Source organism: Xenopus laevis, chromosome 4L (assembly GCF_017654675.1).
Source record: "Xenopus laevis strain J_2021 chromosome 4L, Xenopus_laevis_v10.1, whole genome shotgun sequence".
NCBI classification, from domain to species: Eukaryota; Metazoa; Chordata; class Amphibia; order Anura; family Pipidae; genus Xenopus; species Xenopus laevis.
This window is the reverse complement of record NC_054377.1, coordinates 86,080,414-86,101,659: the sequence shown is the minus strand read 5'-3', so window position 1 is coordinate 86,101,659 and position 21,246 is coordinate 86,080,414. Positions and strand designations below refer to the sequence as shown.

The window sequence follows — 21,246 nt, the reverse complement described above, 5'->3', positions numbered from 1 at the left end:
TTGGTCTCATTGGTCTGGACCTGGTCGAGCTGTATGAGGAGATGGCTTAGGGTAGAATGCCCCAGTTGCTGAGGGAAGGAATGATCACAATCTTGTATAAGCAGAAGAGGGAGGGATGTGGCTTAAAAAAATTTCCTGAATGTGGACTACAAGAGCGTCTCCAAGGTACTTGCCAACAGGCTGAAGGCTGTCATCAGTCAGATTGTCAACCCAGACCAGACTTGTGGTATTCTGGGCCACCAGATTGCAGATAGCCTTGCACTTATTGGAGATAGATTGCTGTATAAACAGCCCTGTTTAGTCTTGATCTGGAAATAGCCACTGATCGGGAGTCCCATGTCTCTATGAACAAGGTCCTGCCACAGCAAAGGCAGTCTGAGAAAATGTTTCTTCAGACAGACTGATAAACAAGCATGAAGACATTGCATGGATGGCTTCCTAAGGTGGACTTCTCCTTCAGACATTCATGCATGCCCATAACCTGTGCAGGTACCGGCATTGCCCACGGTGCATCATTCATGAAGAAAGAGCTATGCACACTTCTTGGGATTGCCCATTTGCACAGACCCTGCTTGATGCTCTGGATCAGAAACCTTCTCTTACACACCACACTTTATGGCCTGTTTCAGGGCACCCATACATTAGGGGCAATCCTGGAAGCCTGGCATCTTATGTTAGGATGTTTTATGGTTTTCCATGAATCATCTCATTTTAAGGAGAGAGAATAGCAATCCAAGACAGCCGTAGACTAGTTCACAGTCTGCTTCATGACTACAACATCCACAACAGCCTTAAGGAAGAAGAGGACCAAACCTCTCTCCTTCTCCATCCTTCCCTCATTGTCTATATAAGTGGAAAATAAACAGATAAACAGAAAACATCACTACCTTTCCCAAACCACTTTCCTTCCATTCCGTAGCTTTATTATTGTCTAGTATGGTACCATGAAAAGATTGCCAGGGCCTATTTTGAATCCCAGTCCAGTCCTGAAATATCATAAAGTATATATATGCAATAAAAATGTGTATAAGGCTTTGCTTTTATCCCTTTTGGCTTAGATCAAGTGTAGTATCTGTTCTTATCAGCGGGTGGGATATCTCCTAGATAAAGGATATATGGGAGTCTCCATGCATTGGTAGATGGCAGAGAACCACTTGATCCTCTGGTCAAAGGGTTGTCGTTTGGAGCCTGAGTAATTTGTTTCACAAGCCTTGCATACCTGGGATGCTTGTGAATTCTGGTATCGCAGAACACTGTGATCTTAATGGCACTACGGCACTTTATGACAGCACTTTTACTGCACTTTGCTTTTTGCCCCAGCCTTTTGGCCCCAGGTGTATAGAAATGTTTATAATCCAGCTAATGTGCTGGGGCTGCACACAGATAAACTTTTTTTAACCTCTTTATTCTTTTAACTCCATACGGAGTCACCACGGCACTTTTCTACCACATTTGGATCTGGTGCAATAGCCTCCGGATGCACAGAACCAGGGGGGGAAGTGTGGTCAATAGGCTCCTTCCCCCAAAACTTGACCCCACCAAGGGCACATTATGTTTATAGGATCTCTGCAGAGGTCCACTTGTTTATACTAGTCCCTTGTAGGCCTTCAGACTGGAGATGAAGAGACAAAAAGTCTCCCCTAGACGTACAGTGAAGGGGTCTGAAGGGTGCTAAGGCATGTGCCCTTATGCACATGGATTTATTTGCACTTTTTGCACTGGATGATTAAAGCACTACTTTCCACCTATGGAAAGACAGAGAGGCACTTCATCCACTGATTAAAGGGCTCGATGCTAATAAAACCAGAATATTTTTTCCTCCCCTGGACTTTCACACCTGAGGTGTAATAAAATGACAGTAATTGGAGGCATTGATAATCATGGCACTATGTGCACTTTATACGCACTGCTCTTTTATCCCAGCCTGTTGGGCATTGGATGTAAAAGAAATGTTTAATCACTAGCCCAATAGGCTGGGGCGGATCACAGTCACTTTTATGGATTTTATATTATTTGTTTATTTAATTTCTTGCCATCCAACACATTTATAATATGTCTTTTTTTTAAAGGGTTTGTGCAATAGACTCTTATCAGCACTAATCTAGGAAGGTGATGTGTGGTCATTAGGCTTCTTACCCCCCTAAAACCTGACCCAGCCAAGGGCTCATAAGCATTTGGATCTCTTTAGAATCATTTCTTTCCTTTTCCCTTGGAAACCTTTTGCTGGAGGGATCTGGATAAAGGGACCAAGCCTTGAACTGAAGGGGGTCTGAAGACCATTGCCCAGTGAGCCTTTTGACAGAGGGGATCGGGGAGAAAGGGATCCACCATATCCTTTGTATGAACGGGGATCTAAAGAAAAAATCATAATTGTGCACCATTTATCCAGATGACACAAGTTTTTGGGAGTCTGTTGGCACTCTCCATTTGCAAATGTGTTGTTTTTTGCACATCAAGCATACTTGCTCAGCCTTCAGTAAAATGTTTTATAAGTCTTGGTTTTTATATATTTTATTAATAATGTTTATGTTTTGCTCAGCAATGTTTCTCTGCCATAGTAATTGACAGAGGGGCTGCATTGAAAAAAAAATGCAAAGAGCATGAGTTATGTCACCATGGTTACCAACAGAGGGCGCAGCAGTGTAACGATGTTAATCAAACAGATGTCGCTGCAGGGTTCACCAGCAATTGTTAACCAACAAGTGGGCCAGTGATTCCTTGGCATACGAGCAACAGAGGGCGCTGCAGTACTCTTTGGCAACGTATCCAACCGAGGGTGCTGCAATGCTATACTGCCAAAATTATCCAACAGAGGGCGCTGCAGTGCATTTCTGCAAAGAGCGCTCTATTGCTGCTGCTGCTGCTGCTACAGCAAATGTAACTGACAGAGGGCGTCGCAGTGTATATCTGCTAAGTTCAACCAACAGAGGGCGCTGTAGTGTTTGCTTTCTGCCACGTCAGCCAACAGAGGGCGCTGTAGTGTATAATTTCTGCCACGTCAGCCAACAGAGGGCGCTGTAGTATTTAACAGCAAATGTAACCGACAGAGGTCGCCGCAGTGTATATCTGCTGAGTTCAACCAACAGAGGGCGCTGTAGTGTATGATTTCTGCCACGTCAACCAACAGAGGGCGCTGTAGTATTTAACAGCAAATGTAACTGACAGAGGGCGCCGCAGTGTATATCTGCTAAGTTCAACCAACAGAGGGCGCTGTGGTGTATGATTTCTGCCAAGTTAGCCAACAGAGGGCGCTGTAGTATTTTACAGCAAATGTAACCGACAGAGGGCGCTGCAGTGTATATCTGCTAAACTTAACCAACAGATGTTTCTGCAAAGTTAACCAACAGAGAGCTGTGTAGTGTATTTCTGCACTGTTAACCAACAGAGGGCGCTGCAGTGTTTACTTGGCCTGAGCACGACTGGGTGACGGTGGGACCAAATTCCAGACAGTTCGTCCATAAAATGAGCAGCAGCCCTTGTCCATTATAGCAGACTTAATACGCATAACTTTTCTTGAGCTGAGCCCACAGGACTTGATACGGGCTGCACCGGGAATGACATGAATGTGTAATAACAGCGATTAGACCATTTGCTTCGGATTTTGACCAACAGAGGTCGCTACTCAAAAACAGTCCACTAAACATAGCCCGCCCTTTAAGTAAACAACGCATTTCTGATTATTGGCAGCGTTGATAAAGTGAAACACGTGACAGCAGGGTGATCATAGGTTTACGGGTTATAGTTTAGGTGTGAGAGCGATCAGGTATTATGGCGCCACATCAGGCGGTCCCTCTGTATAGTACTGTGAGGATGAAACGTGAGAGCGGAGGGCTCGGAGCTGCGTCATAAGAGAGCGAGTAGAATCTGCAGAGACTTCCTACAGCTTATGTTGTGTTGTTGCAACCAACAGATGGCGCTGTGACATTTTGTTTATATTTTTCAGCACGCGTGGACTTGCCTAACGATATATTTTCCAGGATTCCCGCCAACAGAACAAATATATAAATCATATTAGATTTGAATACTACAGGTTGTGCCTCAAATCAGTATTAGCAAATATAACAACGTTATATTTTCCAACTGTTCTATTTATTAATAGTAAGTGGTGTGCGAGGCCTGGCGGAAGAAGCTTCTGGCAAAAGGCATTATGTAAGTATTTTAAGCAGCTGCAGGGATAAGCAGCCCCATACAGGCCTGTGTCTGTCAGTGTTGCACGTCAACAATATTAAATTGTGTTCTATTTACTGTAATAATTCTAAGCTCAAGACTTGCATGGCTTTGGTCACACAGATTCATGGCAAACTTACAAAGCAAGAGTTTTTCTAGGAAGCAGAGCCAGTACACACCGCAGGCCAATACATGAGCCAACCTCATGCACCACATGGCCTGTAGTTTAGTGGCCTGGCAGGTAAAAATTATGTTTGATTTCAATGTTATTAATAGGGAGGGGGATTTACAGAATCTGTAATTGTCCTCTAATGTACTTGTAAAGTGTAATCATGGTCAGTGGGCTCTGAGCAGCTGTTGAGAAGCTAAGCTTAAGGGTCGTCGCAAATTATCAAGCAGAGAAAGATGTTGGACTGTAATATAAACTGATGCTACAAAGCTAATTATTAAATTATGGTGCTAGTTGCACTTGTTTCTGTGCTGCCATTTAATAATTAACTGTATTAATTACTAATCAGCCTTATATTGTGACATTTATAGTCCACGTGTACTATATATTGTACTGTATATTTATATTCTAAACTCAGCTGTGGTTGCCTTGTGCTGATACGGAAGCCCAAAACACAAGTACAACATTACTAGCATACTTCTCCGGTAAAGCTTTAGTTCTCCTTTAAAGAGCCAGAAAACCAGTTTTCTACTGTTTTCTACTATGATACAAATAAAAATCACTAATTAAATTCTAAGTCCTAAAACCTAAAATAATTCATAAACTGGCCAGAACCAAAGATGCAATGGTGCATATTCCTGGTTCCACAGCAAAGATGGTTTGGGCAATGTTTAATCCAGGAGGCTTACAAAAAAGTATAATGACGTATCACTAACAAAGTCGATCCCACAGGTCTGTCAGCCTTGAAACTGAAGGTGCTGCACTTTGCCGCCAGATCCTTTAATTGAGACAGGACCCTGGGCAGTGGATTTGGAATTCAGACAAATCTTTCATGAAGGATTCAGAATTAGGCCATTTCCCAGAATAGTGGATTCAGTGCATCCTTTATAAATAGGTACAGGAGGGTATGAAATTCATACGGTGGCGTACTATGGGATCTGTATTTATTTGTAACATTAGCTTTTGAATAAACCTTGTTAAATTTATAAATAAGAATTGAGTTGCAGTATACCTTCTTTTTGGATTTTGTGTGGATCTGTGTGCTCAGTAAGTCTCACATGTACTATGTGGAACTTCATTTATTCAGGACATACATGTGGAAGGGGCAATTCATTGACTACTCCATCAGAGACAGCTCAGAGGAAGATGGGGAATAAGGATAATGCCACAACTGGCTGAAAAACACAAGCTGAGAATCAGCCCCTATACTTCATCTACTATGTTACTATGATACCTGGGTAATAAACCTAGCTCTAGCAAGCAATGACAGTCAACAATGACAGTCAGCAAGGATTTAAGCTGTATTAAAAGGGGTATCCATTTTCAGGAGGAAAAGGTAATTCTTTAACATTTACAAAGCAGAGGTAAGGTGCTACAGGACAGGAAGCTGGGAATGTTTACACTGAAAAGGAGGAGCTTAAAAGGGATATGCTAGTAAGAACGAATACATAAGAAGACCATACAGTAAAGACTCTGATGCATTATTTACAAGTAGATGAATTAATGGAGTCACTCATATTGGCATTTAATAAATCATTTCCCCCTGTGGCAAGTTGTTGAAATTAATATTGAGCCAACTGTTGCCAGTCACCTGAAATGTCTAGCAGGTGCCAATTTTGTTTCGAATTCATTACATAAGCAATTCGACAACTGCTAATATCTTGAAAACTGGAAAAAAATACTTAGTGAGTTATCTGTTACAGTTTCTACTTTGAATTTTCTATCCAACTTTTCTTTCTACTGCTATGATTGGAAAAATGTTTGTGTTTTGTGCACTCATTAAAGGAAAACTATACTCCTCAAACAATGTAGGTCGCTATAAAAAGATATTGCATAAAACAGCTCATATGTAAAAAACCCTGCTTCATGTAAAAAAAAAATCATAATAATATTCTTTTTTAGTAGTATGTGCCATTGGGTAATCATAAATAGAAAATTGCCATTTTAAAAAATAAGGGCCGTCCCCTGGATGATACGATTCACGTTGCACACAAAAAATACCAAACAAATCATACTTGTTATGTCACAAGCCAATTTACAGACAGAGTTCTCTTTTTTGCTTCAACACTTCTTTTACAGTTAGAGTTGTAGTATTTCTGGTCAGGTGATCTCCGAGGCAGCACAGAGACCATCACAAAATGGTGGTTCAAGGCAAGAGATGAAAAAGGGCAATATTTACTTAAATAAATAAATATATATATCAGTTTGATAAGATTCTTTAATATGCCACTTAATTTGATATAAACTATCTGTTGCTCAAGTATTTATTTTGGGGGTTTAGTTTTCCTTTAAGCATAATCATTGTGAAAGGTAGGTTTCAGAGGACCAAAAATAAAAATAATGCATGCAGGAGAGGAGAGTAAAGAAACAAGCCACTATTTATTTGTCACAATCCACACTGGTCAAATGCTCTATTTGTTCTGACATTTAAAAGGAAACAGGGTGCTCACTCGTCAGCATGGATACGGCTGCTTTTCTCACACAGTCCCTTAAGAAAGACGTGCACATTTCCGAATACCTATGTGGAAACCTACGGAAATGACTAACATGTTCTGACTTCCCAAAGTCCAAAGCCTCAGTGGGAAGGCAACATCTTCTTCGAGCCGCAATCATAGACTCTACATCAATATATGAGATAATAGGGTCAGCCCGGGAATACAAATAAAGCTGAGGCCAGCGCGAGGAGTCCTTCTTCATAGCATCATAGTGATTCTCATGCAGGAACTTTGTCACTGGGTATAGCACAATCCTTAGTATGATCACCATGATTGCAAAAGCTGCTAAAGCTAAAAAGCGGATAGCATTATTAGTGGAAGTTCTAAGGATAGTATCCAAAGCACGTACTGAGCCTATGACGTTGCGGTTTCCAGGAGCACTATCAAAGATGGTTCCCACTACATGCAGTTTGTTCAGGCGACAGTGAGAGTGCAGCAGCTCCACAATATAGCGGTATAACATGAAGCCACCATTACTAAAAACATGGAATAAAATGGGACTTTTTTCAATTTCATAGTCAAAGAGCAACTCCAGAAGCTTTTTTGCATCTTCACGTAGTGAGCTGAAGCCTAAAGACTCTGAGATGAAAACTGCATTCCAGGCTGCAGTATATTTTATAACAGTGCAACCCTGTAAAATAAATAAATAAATAAAGCAAATAATACATAATATAATAAATAGACAATGATAACGAACAACAGAACTAGCATATAAAGGAAACTAGAAAAGTGCAAGTGGTTTCATAAAACATTTTTTTGACTCAACTACAGCTGGTCTTACACATTCATTTTCAGCTGTGATTAAAGTGATGATGTCTCTGTCATCTTAATCTCCCAGTGTAGAACCAAAGTAAGATTGTGAGGCTGCCAAAATGGAAGTATTTCAGCCACTGGAGAAATGCCAGAAAGCTGCTTATAAAACCCTACGTTGGTACTGGTGCTATTGATCCCAAAAATGAATACATTTAAATAAATAGTTATTTTTTTTTGCTTGTGTTCCCCATAAAAAATATATATAAAAAAAAAAAAACAATGACGATTTATTAAGGCACTTATTATTTTGGGATGCAACTATAAAATAAGCAGTTGGCAGCATTGAATGTGCAAAAATAGCATTGTTTAAAAGCTGCCATGGGCAAAATGAACTTTACAGCTACATATTCAATAAATTCCCAAGATTTGAAAACTATTTGTCTATGCACATTATTTTCAATTCACTCTTGTACTTTTTTTTTTTTTTTAAAGAATATTTTGTTTTGAAAATAAAAGAGAGGATACATTTTTGGATACTACTTACCTGGTTATGATAGATGGCGCTGTATTTAGCTAGATACTGATCTTTACATCCTCCCCATCCAAGCAAAATAACCACTGGCTCTCGCTCTGGGTCCCATGGGCAGCCTGTAACAACCATCAAATTGTTATTCTGTTCACTTGTACAATTCCAGTTAGGTTAAATATGTAAAGGAGGTGACCAACCTGTATGCACTCAAGTTGTCATGACCTAGGTAAAACTTATCTAAGTTAACGTGTATAAATATTGAAGAAGGCCTATATATTTGCCAGGTGGTTTTCCAATGACTTACATGAAAGCAGATGGTGGGTGGATTAGTTAGACTACAGCTCACCATACATGCAATCATATGTTTGTCTGGAGATCTACTGCCTTCTGCAGTGCTCAACAGAATTTTCCAGCCACCCTTAACGATATCTGGCCAAGCCCCAAACACTGATTTATATTTTGGCCCCTAAAGAGTCCAATAAGCTGACATTTCAGTAAAGAGTGACCAGGCTGCAGTAATACAAGTCTGTGTGTAACCAAGTTTTGGACATTAAAGGGATACTGACATGGGTATAAAAAAATTTTTCAAAATGAATCAGTTAATAGTGCTGCTCCAGCAGAATTCTGCACTGAAATCCATTTCTCAAAGGAGCAAACACATTTTTTTATATTCAATTTTGAAATCTGACATGGGGCTAGACATATTGCCAATTTCCCAGCTGCCCCAAGTCATGTGACCTGTGCTCTGATAAACTTCAATAACTCTTTACTGCTGTACTGCAAGTTGGAGTGATATCACCCCCTTCCTTCCCCCCCCAGCAGCCAAACAAAAGAACAATGGGAAGGTAACCAGATAGCAGCTCCCTAACACAAGATAACAGCTGCCTGGTAGATCTAAGAACAACACTCAATAGTAAAAACCCATGTCCCACTGGGACACATTCAGTTACATTGAGAAGGAAAAACAGCAGCCTGCCAGAAAGCATTTCTCTCCTAAAGTGCAGGCACAAGTCACATGACATGGGGCAGCTGGGAAATTGACAAAATGTCTAGCCCCATGTCAGATTTCAAAATTGAATATAAAAAAATCTGTTTGTTCTTTTGAGAAATGGATTTCAGTGCAGAATTCTGCTGGAGCAGCACTATTAACTGATTCATTTAGAGAAATTTTTTTTTCCCATGACAGTATCCCTTTAACTCTGAGCATGATGTAGAGTGACATTCTGAGACAATTTGCAATTGGTTTCCATTTGTCTTTTTTGAGTTATTTAGCTTTTTATTTGGTAGCGCTCGTTTGCAATTTGAGAAATCTGGTTGCTAAGATCCAAAGCAACAATTTGGATTGATCACTGATTTAAAAAGAGACTAAAATATGAATAGGAGAGGGTCTAAATAGAAAAATTAGTAGCAATAAATGTGAAGCCTTACAGAGCATTTTTTTTTAAATGGGGTCAGTGACCCCCCCCCCCCAATTTAAAAGCTGGAAAGATTCCAAAGAAAAATATACACATGATCTTATACATGTGTGGTCCCCATAGACTTGCCAGTGGGTACCATTACAAGTCAAATGAAAGGAAAGCGTCCATTTTACTAAAGGTGACCAAAAGTAGTTTGAGTTGAGCATTGCCCGTCAGTGCCACAAACAGGAACTATTTAAGAAAACAAACACAGGGTACAGACACTCAGCTCACTTTGCATCTCGCTTTGCCTCTCCAAAGCATTAAGCAACAGCAGCTGCAGGCCCGCAGGTTCAATAGCAGTGTGACAAAAAGAGTAAATATTCAATTTGTGACAGTAACACTACTGCTATTCTGTAGCTCGGAATACCTTGCAGAGACGGCTCTGGAAACTCAATCGTATAGTCCAGTTCCGGGTCCCCCATATTTCCACGCATACGCAATGTCTCTTTCTTTGGACTTTTCACAAAACACTAAGTCCCGATATCACCGGAAATCATTGCGCGGCTTCTACAGCCACTCAGTAACCCTCGCGGACATCACGTGACAGAATGACGTTCCTCGCCAAAGCTATCTTTTAGGCGATAATATTCTGAGGAGCGTCTATAGAGACTGTCGCTAGGCAACGCACCAAGGCGGCCACAGAACGTTTGTTAGTGGTGCTAGTTTGGGCCCCTCCCAGTCTGCGGATAGAGGGGCTTGATAGGTTACTCGTAAAAGCACTTTTTGCGTTATACGTTTTGGTGCTTAGTGATCTGTTTGAGAGGTAAGCTTAGGTATGGCGGGCGGAGGATTGAGGGACGCACAAAGCTTTAATTGAAAATGCGCAGGGTCTAGTTATATAATATGCTGATTTGAGCGTCACCATCAGGCCCCACTAAAAGTTATAGATCACTTCGTCAAGAAGGTAACTGCGACTAAACAGTGGTGCGTGCGTGCTTGGCTCCCTCTCCACTCGCTTTTCCTGAGTTCCGCCATAGTATAATACATGGACTGGCAATCTGTGGGTTCTGGCAAATACTAGAGATGCAATAGACGATCACTTTTTTGGCTAGTGGGGGCATGTTTGGGCCTAATGTGCCAGGACCTATGTTAAACAATATCTTATACTGAGCCAGACCATTTAATGGAATACTGCCAGTAGCTAAAGGCACTGCTTATTGTTGCCTCCAGTTTGTCTAATAACGAGTGTTTGTGTCAAAATTATATTTGTGTGCAGTTTGGCTTAGTAAATGCTTACGGTAAAAGCCTACGGAAATGTGCAACTTTTTTTGTGCGTGAAAAATTCAGTTTGGAAAAAAAAGTGCTGCTTTTGTGATTTCTCATGTGTGAGCTGAATCAAGAAAAAAAAAATAATTTTTTGATTAGGTCACGTGAGCCAATTAACAGACAAAGTTGTGTCCACACTTCTTCCTGTTAGAGTTGTAGTATTTCTGGTCAGGTGATCTCTGAGGCAGCACACAGACCATCACAAAATGGTGGTTCAAGGCAAGAGATGTAAAAGAGCAGTATTTACTTAAATATGTTTACCAGTTATTGGCCCTTAATTCTCTATTTTTATGACAAGCTTCTTTTGATCAAACCATCTACGGAAGCGATGTCAAAGTAGAGGTTCTCTAGCTGAGTTTGAAATAACCCTTTGCCTGCCAACAAAATAGGTGTCGAAGGTCACTACATGGGAGCTTGCTTCGGAGGCAGTTAAAAGCATACTGTAAATTCAGCACTGCACAATATGTTGGCACTATAGAAATATAAGTTAATAATAATTACATAACTACACTTTTATTATAATACATTTTAATGTCCTACACAAGCTTTAAAGGACAAGAAAAATTTAAATGTTCTGCACATCACAGATTCTAAAGAGGTACTCATTGACTTTAAGAATCTTTACTGTAACACTACTCCCAGCCTTTGAGATTCTGAGGTCCGTTATTGAATTTGTGCCCCACTTAGCATCCAGTGACATATTTTGAATGTGCCAGTACTGTAGTCCACATGTGAGACATTTGTTACCCTGCACATATCAGAACACATGTATTGTATTTATATTGTTTTTTGAAATGCAACCAAAATATGTTTTTGTGGTTTCACCACACATCCCTATTTTACAATATTATAACCATCATTAACCAAAAGAAAATGCATCAGGTTTTAAAAAAAAACACATTGCAATGCTGCTGCAATAATAATGCACATACTGTATCTAGATGAGCGTGAATACAATAAATCTGGAAATAAGTGATTAATTTGACTTTATATTTCAGAGACCATTTACTTATCTTGCTTTTTGTTCATAGGCATATCATGTTTTCTTGTAGAATATTGGTGCTGTAAAGCAGGAGCTATGTCTTTTGTTAAGGAACATGAAGCAGTTACTAGACTTATGGCTTTTCTGAAAGAATGGGACAGAGGTAATAAAGCAACAAGAATTCGAATGCTTAATAATTTCATCTCCTTACATCGGGGAAAGACTGGACCTCAGCTTGAGCAAGAATTCTTCCAGGGTGGCAGTCTGTTCTTTGCGCGATTGACTACATGGCTTAGACTTTCGTATCCTTTTATTGCTACAAACTTTTTTATAAGCAAGATTCTTTTGAATATTGGTCTCTTATAAACTGTACACAGCAAAATATATTTCTTTGCTACCTATGTTCAAGTAAGATTCCCTAAAAGTATTGCATGTTGTACAGGTATGGGACCTGTTATACAGAATGCTTGGGATCTGGGGTTTTCCGGATAACACATCACCATACCTTAAGTCTCCTAAAAAAAAATCATTTAACCATTAAAGGGAAACTTTCATGGGAAAAAACATTTTTTCAAAACACATGAGTTTATTGTGTTCCAGCAGAATTCTGTACTGAAATCCGTTTCTCAAAAGAGCAAACTGATTTTTTTATATTTAATTTTGAAATTTACATGGGGCTAGACATATTGTCAGTTTCTGATCAGCCCCCAGTCATGTGACTTGTGCTCTGATAAACTTCTAAACACTCTTTATTGCTGTACTGCAAGTTGGAGTGATATCACCCCCCCCAGCAGCCAAACAAAAGAACAATGGGAAGGTAACCAGATAGCAGCTCCCTAACACAGGATAACAGCTCCCTGGTAGATCTAAGAACAGAACTCAAAATCCAGGTTCCACTGCGACACATTCAGTTACATTGAGTAGGAGAAACAACAGCCTTTGATTTCAATTCCATCTCAATTTGAATTCCATCCTAAAGTGCTGGCTCTTTCTGAAAGCACATGACCAGGCAAAATGACCTGAGATGGCTGCCTACACACTAATAATATAAATTAAAAAATACACTTGCTGGTTCAGGAATGACATTTTATATTGTGGAGTGAAATATTTGCAGTGTAAACAGTGTAATTTAGTAATAAAAACTACACCATAAAAATCATTACAACCCCAGTAGGCTTGATTTGTCTCCAATAAGGATTAGTTATGTCTTAGTATGAATCAAATACAAGGAACTGTCTTATTACAGTAAAAGGAAATCATTTTTAAAAATTAGAATTATTTGGTAAAATTGAGTCTATGGGAAATGGCCTTTTCCATAATTCAGAGCTTTCTGGGTAATGGGTTTTAGGATTACAGATCCCATACCTGTACTTTCTATTAGTCTCTTCCTACTTAAAACACCATGCCTACCTTAGCCATAAAAATTCTTATGATTCTTTAGTGCTTCAGATCTTGAATAGAATAGTGCCTTATGTAGAAATGTTAACAGGTTTCACTACCATTTAATATCTGTACCGGTACATATACTTACAAAAAATACATACAAACCTGATCATATGGCAAGCCAATTGGTGAAACCCATATGGTGGTCCTGACTATTTACCTCTGGGACCTTTGGGAACAAGCTGAAAACAGAAGGTATATGTCCCCTTTAATTCTTATCCTGTTATTGCTGAACACAGAACTATTTGTAGGCCTCCCGATGTTTTATTAAAATATAAATAGCTGCACATGCAGGCAACTGACATTAAATTTAAGCACTGTTCTATGGTTATTCGTAGATTGATCATTCAGATCATGATAGATTATACATATTTTAAGTCCAATATGAATATATCTATTGTGTTCATTCATTAGACTTGCATTCTAAAAAAATGTACAAAACCTTGTATCTGATGAACTTATCAGTATAGGAACTTTTTAATTCAGAAAGGTGTTTTTCTTTTTTATTGATGAAACTTATTAAAAATCCTGAAGTACATAACTTCTTTCAAATGTACCAATATTTGTGGCACATTCACAGGCTAAATTAAGAAAATTTGCTCTTTAAAAATTATTCACTTTAAATCCCTTAATTTGTTGTTCAGATATATGTTTGGGACATATTTAAGTGAGATTCTCCTGTCAATTGGAATATTTCTGTCTTCTTCAAACAGGTAAAATGTAACAATATATACCTTGAAGCTTTTTATCATATTACAGGAAAATGCATTTGAATGATCAGAAACAACAAGAAAATAGCATGTCTGCCGTTAGTGAGCAAATACGTGTAATTATTAACTAATATTAATTGTGGTGTCTCTGTTTTAACCCCCAGTTCCCATTTTTTTGCATTTTGTATCTTGCCCCTATGACATTTCCATTTTGTGTACAAATCCACAACTGTTGCACTAACCAAAATTAGCATAAAGAATGGTCATGCTATACTGTACACCTTGAGGAGGTGTTATACCCAGGTTTCTCTCTACAAATTCTACCTACACAATAAACAGACTTTCACCTAATGCATTACATGCATTCCTACTGACAGCACAGCTCTTGCCCCAGTTTTGTGTGCTCTCTGAACGACCACTAGGAGGTGCAGATTTGCCCTAATAGTTACAAGGTAGATATGCAATAGTTTGTAAGACCTGCTGTTCAAATTTCTATGTATTCACTGATCTATAAAGGGGTTGTTTTTAAAGATAATAATTTTTAGCCCCATACAGCATTCTTTATTGCCTACAACATTGGAGAGTTATTTAGTTATGCTATATGTCTCCTTTAAAGTAATATTTAGGGCAGCTCTTGACACAAACTAAAATAGTATAAAAGGTTGATTATTTAAAGTGCACATAACATTGATAAATTAAAGTGATATATTTAAGGCAGCTTATACTGTAAGAAAATGAAGCTTATGTTTCCAATTTATACAGTGTTAAAGTAGTTTCGCTGTATCACATACTTAATGGATGATGTGTTTGTCTTTCCTTTCTTTCATAATCTTATAGCAACCGCTATAGTGTTGAATTTGTTGAGGATGGAGGCATTCTGACGCTACTAGAAATTCTTGGATTAAACAATTTGGGGGAACAGCACAAGATTGAAGCTTTAAAACTTCTCCAAATATTGGCAAAAACTGGCAAACAATACAAAGAACTGGTGTGTGAAAGCTATGGTAAGCAATACCATCCTTCAATTCTTTCAATAAATATATTGTGGAATTAAGTGACATGTTTTGACATCTTTATTTTATGTTTTTGAATCTCTCTGTCTTTCCTTCTGACCTCACCTAAAATTCTTGAATTTTGGCCATTGTTGAAGTTTGCAGATAAGTGATTGGTCAGATGTTTGCATGTGTGTATTTTTATTTAAATAGCACAACTTGATTAATAATATGAGAGTGAAAGAAGATATATATATATATATATATATATATATATATATATATATATATATATATATATAGTACATTTTTGCAATAATATAATATATACAATAACAGATTATATGGCACATGTTAAGTACTTGTATCGGGCTATGCCGACTCTGAAGACTCTGACTCTGTCTCCCATAGAGGTTTTTTTTACCAACAGAATGTTATTGAAAATGCACCATAAGCAGTCAATGTAGCCATTCCGTGCAGCAGTAAATGTCAAGGAGCCTTTATTTATGATCCTAATTTGTCCCATGGCATGGACGCTGGTAAAACGTCTTTGGGAAAACATAGAAGTTGCTTTGTTTTTCTGAAGTAGCCTGAAGTTTCCTTGAGAGGCAACTTCGGGCAACTTTGTAAAAACAAAGTGACACATATGTTTTCCCACTGGCAATTTACAGTATTGTCTGTGGGGAAGCTATTTCAGGATATTGGATATGCATATGCAAATATGCAAAATAGGATTAGGTTCGGTATTCTGCATCTTTCATGAAGGATTCAGGTATTCTGTGCATCCCTATTTTTTATGAAGACGGAGAGTCTGCCAGGTCTTCCAGTAGCCACGTGGACGTTTTGCCCCGCATCATGCTGTGTTCCACCTACATTCAGTGCTTTGATGGGCCTGTGACAGTACTGCCTGATAAGAAAAAATAAGATGCATTTTGTTTTGTGCTCCATTAAAGGAGAACTAAACCCCCCATTGTGATAAGTCCCCATTGGCCCCCCTCCCTGCCTCCCCCCTGCACATGCAGAGTGAGCGCAGCGGAGCTCACGGGCTACACCATCTTCTCTTTGGTAATCTTCACAAAGTTTTGGCGCATGCGCAGTTGGAGCAATCTACCGGTTCACGAAAACAGCGCATGCACCGAAAGAGAGATACGAAGATTACCGAAAAGAAGAAGATGGCGCCCGTGAGCTCTGCTGTGCTCACTCTGCATTTGCGGTCGCTATTTCTTTTTTTTAACAAAAGTTTTTTTTTTATTTTTTTAGTTCAATACAGTACATTAACATGGATGAGATACAAGCTTACTCAGAGTATACAGAAAACACAGACATTATTACAACGTTGTAATCAGTTTACAATAGTCATGACATCCTTATACCATATTTGTAGCTTCTATACCTTGTATGTACTACCTTAATTACCTTGCTACTAGCTATCCAATAAACCCAACTAAACTTAACTTTGCACTGCTTCATTATGTTTGTATTGCACTCTACCTATGGTGCGGAAAAGTCTGAGTAGGCATGTATATATTCCTTTCTTGTCTAGGTTATCCTTGGAAACATTAGGGTAGTTGCCTCAATTCTAATTGAGACCATCGTGTGCGTCAATCCAAGGGGACCATATTTTCTCAAACTTTGCCGGGCAACCTCGTCTGATATAGAGAAGTTTGTACAGTGGTACTGCATGTGCAATCTGCGTCTCCCAGAAATGTACACTTGGGGCTTGAGGCGCCTTCCATTGCATAGTGATGGATTTACGGGCATAAGCAAATAGTATGGAAATCAATGCTTTCTCTGCTTCCGTGGGAGCTAGATCCGCAACTTGATTCAGAAGCATTCCCCGGGGTTCCACTATGATTGGTGTATCCATCATGTCGGACATATACTGTGCTATTTCCCTCCAGAACCTTTGTATCTTATTACACGACCAGACCATGTGCATGAAGTCAGCTGGAGAGAGATGGCACCTGGGGCATTCATCCACCTGGGTTGGGGACATTTTGGCTAGCACACTAGGGGTAAGATATGCTCTGTGTAAAAACTTATATTGTATCATTTTATCCCGGGAAGCTACAATATGGTCAAAAATAGAATCGAGGACCTCTTTCCAAGTGTCAGTGTCTAACTCAGGGATATCTTTACGCCACTTCTCAAGTAGTTTACCCAGTGGAGACTTCCCCCGCAATAATCAGGATGGCATAGAAACTGGACAGGTGTTTGGTGTGTACGCTAGCTAGTGCCCTTTTTTCTATCTGCGTAGGCTCGGTAGTCAGTATCACCCCTTTGAACTGGGCTTGTGCGGCATGTCTTAGTTGGATATACCTAAAAAACATTTTATTGGGGAGATCGAACCTCTCTTTCAGGGTTTGAAAGTCCATTAACTTACCATCTGACATTATATCCTGAATATACTTTATTCTATAGTTGGCCCAGGCTTGAGGGTCCGGTACAGTCTGCATATGCGGCAATTTGGGGTTGCACCAAATAGGGATGAGCCCTGAGCAGTGACCCTCCAGTTTGGGGAGAAGACCATGAGCAGTGTTCCATGCCCAAACTACTTCTCTCACAGGTGTAGTTGCTTGTATTGCATATTTACAACCTCTATAGAGGAGATTTTTGAGTTCCTCATATGACCCAATATGTTGTGACTCTAAGCGTGTGGCAGGATTGTCCAAGCAAGGGGTCACCCACCCTTTAGCTGTAGCCAGCTTCGCTGCTAGGTAATACAAGAAAAGATTCGGGGCTGCCAACCCCCCTGCATTGGTGGGGAGCTGTAATTTTGCCATGGCAATCTTTGGTGTAGATGGGTGCCAATATAGCTGCGTAAGTAGGCACCTGATTTTCTTGAAGAAAGTATTTGGGATCCTTACAGGGGATTGCCTAAATACATATGTAAACTTGGGTAACATTACCATTTTAAATAAATTAATGCGTCCAATCAGGGATAATGGTAGGCGAGTCCATATTTTAATTTTCTGTTCCAGACCCTGCATCAAGGGCATTAAGTTTAACTCTACGAACTTGCCTGGGTCCTTATGGATGTTAATACCCAAATATTTGAAGCTATCTGTCCAACGTAAGCCTTCTGGCAGTACCGGCAAAGGGTTTGGTAAGGAGTCAACTGGGAAAAGAGCGGACTTACTCCAGTTAACCTTAAGCCCTGAATAAGAAGTGTGGACATTAATAATATCCAAAGCTGCCTCAAGGTCACGGCCTGGATTAGCTAGGTATAGTAATGTATCGTCTGCAAACATGGATATTTTTTCTGTTAACCCCCCTATCTTGAGCCCCTCTATCCTAGCTGATTGTCGTATCATGCAGGCCAAGGGTTCCATGGCCACTGCAAAGAGTAGGGGGGAGAGAGGGCAGCCCTGCCTAGTTCCCCTATAAAGTTTAAATGGCTTGGAAGAGTTGGAATTCGTGCGAATAGAGGCTTCCAGAGCACTATATAACATTTGCACCCATTTCATGAATTTGTCAGGGAACCCCATACACCTCATACCTGCCCACAAATATGGCCATTCAACTGAGTCAAACGCTTTTTCATTGTCAAGGGTCGCTATGACCCTAGCTTTGGAATTACCATGGTCTATCAAGAGATTTGTGTAGAGTCGTCTGATATTTATGTCAGTGGTTCTCATGGGTATAAAGCCTGACTGATCAACATCAATTATTTGCGTGATGACTGTGTTGAGACGCCTAGCCAGGACCTTCGCCAATATCTTGGCATCACAGTTCATTAAAGAAATCGGCCTATATGATGCACATTCCTTCAAGTCTTTGTTTGGTTTCGGGAGGACTATAATTAGGGCTTTATTCATGGATGCAGGCAGGGGTGTGCCCTCCCTAACGTCATTAAATAGTTTAACCAAACTGGGGGTCAACTCCTTTTGATACGTCGAATACCATTCCATTGGGATCCCATCTGCCCCTGGAGTTTTACCCCTCGGGAAGGAAGCTATGGCATCTGCAATTTCGTGGGCTTTAATAGGAGCATCCAGCAATAGCCGTCCCTGCATATCTAAGGTGGACATGTCCACCTTCCCTAAGTACCTTAGAATGTCATCGCAGTCAAACCTAAGTTTAGAGTCATATAGAGCTGAGTAGTATACCCGAAAAGTGTCATTTATTTCCCTAGGGACTGTTGTAAGATCTCCCGATCCCATTTTTATTACAGGTATAGTCGTCAATTGGTTGGGGTCTCTGCTTAGATATGCTAGTAGTTTACCACATTTGTCCCCTGATTCCAAGACATTAGTTTTGTGATACAGTATGTTTTTCTTAACTGCTGCGGTTTGGGCTAAGAGGAGTGCTGCTTGCGCCTTTTTCCATGTTATCATATTATCTGCGTTCGGATTAGCTACGTATTGGGCCTCAGTAGACTCTAATTCCTGCTGCTTCCCATCAATAAGTGCCATGGCCTGATTCTTTACCTGTCGTATCATCATGGAGTATTCACCCCTAACATACGCCTTTAAGGCATCCCATACAATGGGGTCACTTGCAGTACCTGAATTTAGGGACAAGAATTCCGTTATTGAAGTAGCCATAGGTGGCACCAATTCTGGGTGAGTAATCCAATGTTGGCTCAGTCGCCACACAGTGTCCTGGGGTTCAGGACTGACCTGCAGACACAAACTAATGGGAGAATGATCGGAAATGCCTCTGGTCAGTATTTGAATTCCCGTAGTTGCACGGGCTACCTCAGGGGAGCCTAAGGCTAGATCAATGCGTGAGAGGGTATTGTGGGCAGAATTAAAGCAGGTATATTGTGTAACCCCTTCATTTCGGGCCCTCCATAAATCAGTTAAGTGAAATGTATCCATCCATTTCCGCATTGCCTGGTCACTCCTAGTGGGTACAGGCAATCTGTCAAACTCTTTGTCAATTACATTATTGAAGTCACCCATAAGTATGATAGGGGCCATAGGCAGTGTGGAAACTTTGTTCATTACTGTATATAGTAAATTATCTACGAAGGGTGGTGGGATGTAGATATTGACAATGGTCCATTGTTTACCCATAATAGAGAGATGCAGTATTAAAAACCTTCCCCCAGGGTCTGATATGACATTATGTAGGGTATACATACATGATTTAGCTATGAGTATGGACACCCCTCTGGAGTAACTGGAGTATGGCGCATGGTATGCCGCCGCCATCCACGGTTTTTTTAAAGTCATGAGTTTGCTCCCATCTAAGTGCGTCTCTTGAAGCATCATAATCTGCGGGTTTTGCCTCCGCATGAATTTGTTAACCAGACCCCTTTTAATCGGATCCCCCAGACCCCTAACGTTCCAAGACATTATCTTAATGTTATACATTGACAACAATATAAAATAGAAGATGCAATATACTTTCCCATGCCCCGTCTGACCGGCCAGACCTCCTCAGCTTCCTTTGTGTCCCAATAATAAGTAGCTGTGCAGTGTGTAGAGTCTTTTCCCAGAGTTTTACAATCAAGACCATCAAAGCAGTGCCGAACTCCCATTACCCCCACCCTATCCACCACCACCCCCAACTCGTAGCGGATCTGAATCCCAGTAACCAAATGAGTGAAGAAAAGTGACATAACCAGAGTCTCAATGGGTAAAGACATGTAGTACAGTGACGGACTTGGATTGTGTCCCCGTGCCGGCACCCTCACAGGATAAATGAGTGTGCATCCTAAGAGAATAGTCTACAGGTGGTATTGGGCCTAGTGAACCCTCAATGCGCAGCGTTCATACTTATCTGCGAGGAGATCTCCCGGCATTATGCTCCAGCCAAGCGTCCACCTCCCGAGCCGATGAAAAGAAGTGGGTGTGCCCATTTTCTACCACTCGCAATTTTGCAGGGTACAACATTGCGTAGGGCAGTTGGAGTTGTCGTAAGCGTTTTTTAACATCCGTAAATTTCATCCGTTGTTTGCGGATTTCAATTGAATAGTCAGGATATATGAAGATCCTGGAGTTTTCAAACAGGAGATCACCTTTAGTGCAGGCCTCCCGCAGAATGTTATCTCTGTCTCTGTAGTTAAGTAGTCGAGCAATCATAGGTCTCGCCTGTGAGCCTGGTGGAGGTGGTCTGCCTGGCACCCTATGGGCACGTTCAATTGTAAAGGTAGGTGAAGAAATTGCAGGAAAAGTGTCCTGTAGCCATTTTTCTAGAAAAGCCTCTGGCTGACCCCCTTGCACTCTCTCAGGCAGACCAAGCACTCTAATATTGTTGCGCCTGAGCCTGTTTTCCAGGTCATCCGCTTTAGCTTCAGTGGTGGTCAGCCTTTGTTCCAGGGATTGGAGCT

At 40.3% G+C, this 21,246-nt stretch overlaps 2 protein-coding genes and 1 pseudogene across 6 annotated transcripts in view; 2 read left to right on the top strand and 1 right to left on the bottom strand.

The window, feature by feature from the left end:
• Positions 1-1,033: 1,033 nt before the first annotated feature.
• On the top strand, positions 1,034-1,156 carry LOC121403484 (annotated as a pseudogene).
• A 5,540-nt stretch (positions 1,157-6,696) lies between these two features.
• tmem53.L (transmembrane protein 53 L homeolog) lies at positions 6,697-10,030 on the bottom strand. Its single transcript, NM_001093021.1, has 3 exons — positions 9,941-10,030; positions 8,129-8,232; positions 6,697-7,462 (listed from the first exon to the last, which is right to left on the bottom strand). Exons 1-3 carry the CDS (start codon positions 9,993-9,995, stop codon positions 6,764-6,766), a joined length of 858 nt encoding a protein of 285 aa, NP_001086490.1. The 5' UTR covers positions 9,996-10,030; the 3' UTR covers positions 6,697-6,763.
• A 169-nt stretch (positions 10,031-10,199) lies between these two features.
• The window catches only part of armh1.L (armadillo like helical domain containing 1 L homeolog), a 59,756-nt gene continuing 48,709 nt past the window's right edge, over positions 10,200-21,246 (top strand). Inside the window, exons 1-4 of one of the 5 annotated variants that reach the window (XM_018256317.2) lie at positions 10,200-10,336; positions 11,892-12,123; positions 13,909-13,977; positions 14,812-14,978. In XM_018256317.2, the coding sequence (XP_018111806.1) occupies positions 11,918-12,123; positions 13,909-13,977; positions 14,812-14,978 (442 nt within the window). In that variant the 5' untranslated portion in view covers positions 10,200-10,336; positions 11,892-11,917. 5 annotated transcript variants of the gene reach the window in all.

Excerpts from the sequence above, each read along its gene's own strand:
- tmem53.L (NM_001093021.1), bottom strand. The coding sequence starts at position 9,995 with ATGGGGGACCCGGAACTGGACTATACGATTGAGTTTCCAGAGCCGTCT. Across the intron at positions 8,233-9,940 it reads TCCAGAGCCGTCTCTGCAAG|GCTGCCCATGGGACCCAGAG; the intron begins GTATTCCGAGCT and ends TGGTTGTTACAG. Across the intron at positions 7,463-8,128 it reads GCGCCATCTATCATAACCAG|GGTTGCACTGTTATAAAATA; the intron begins GTAAGTAGTATC and ends TTTATTTTACAG.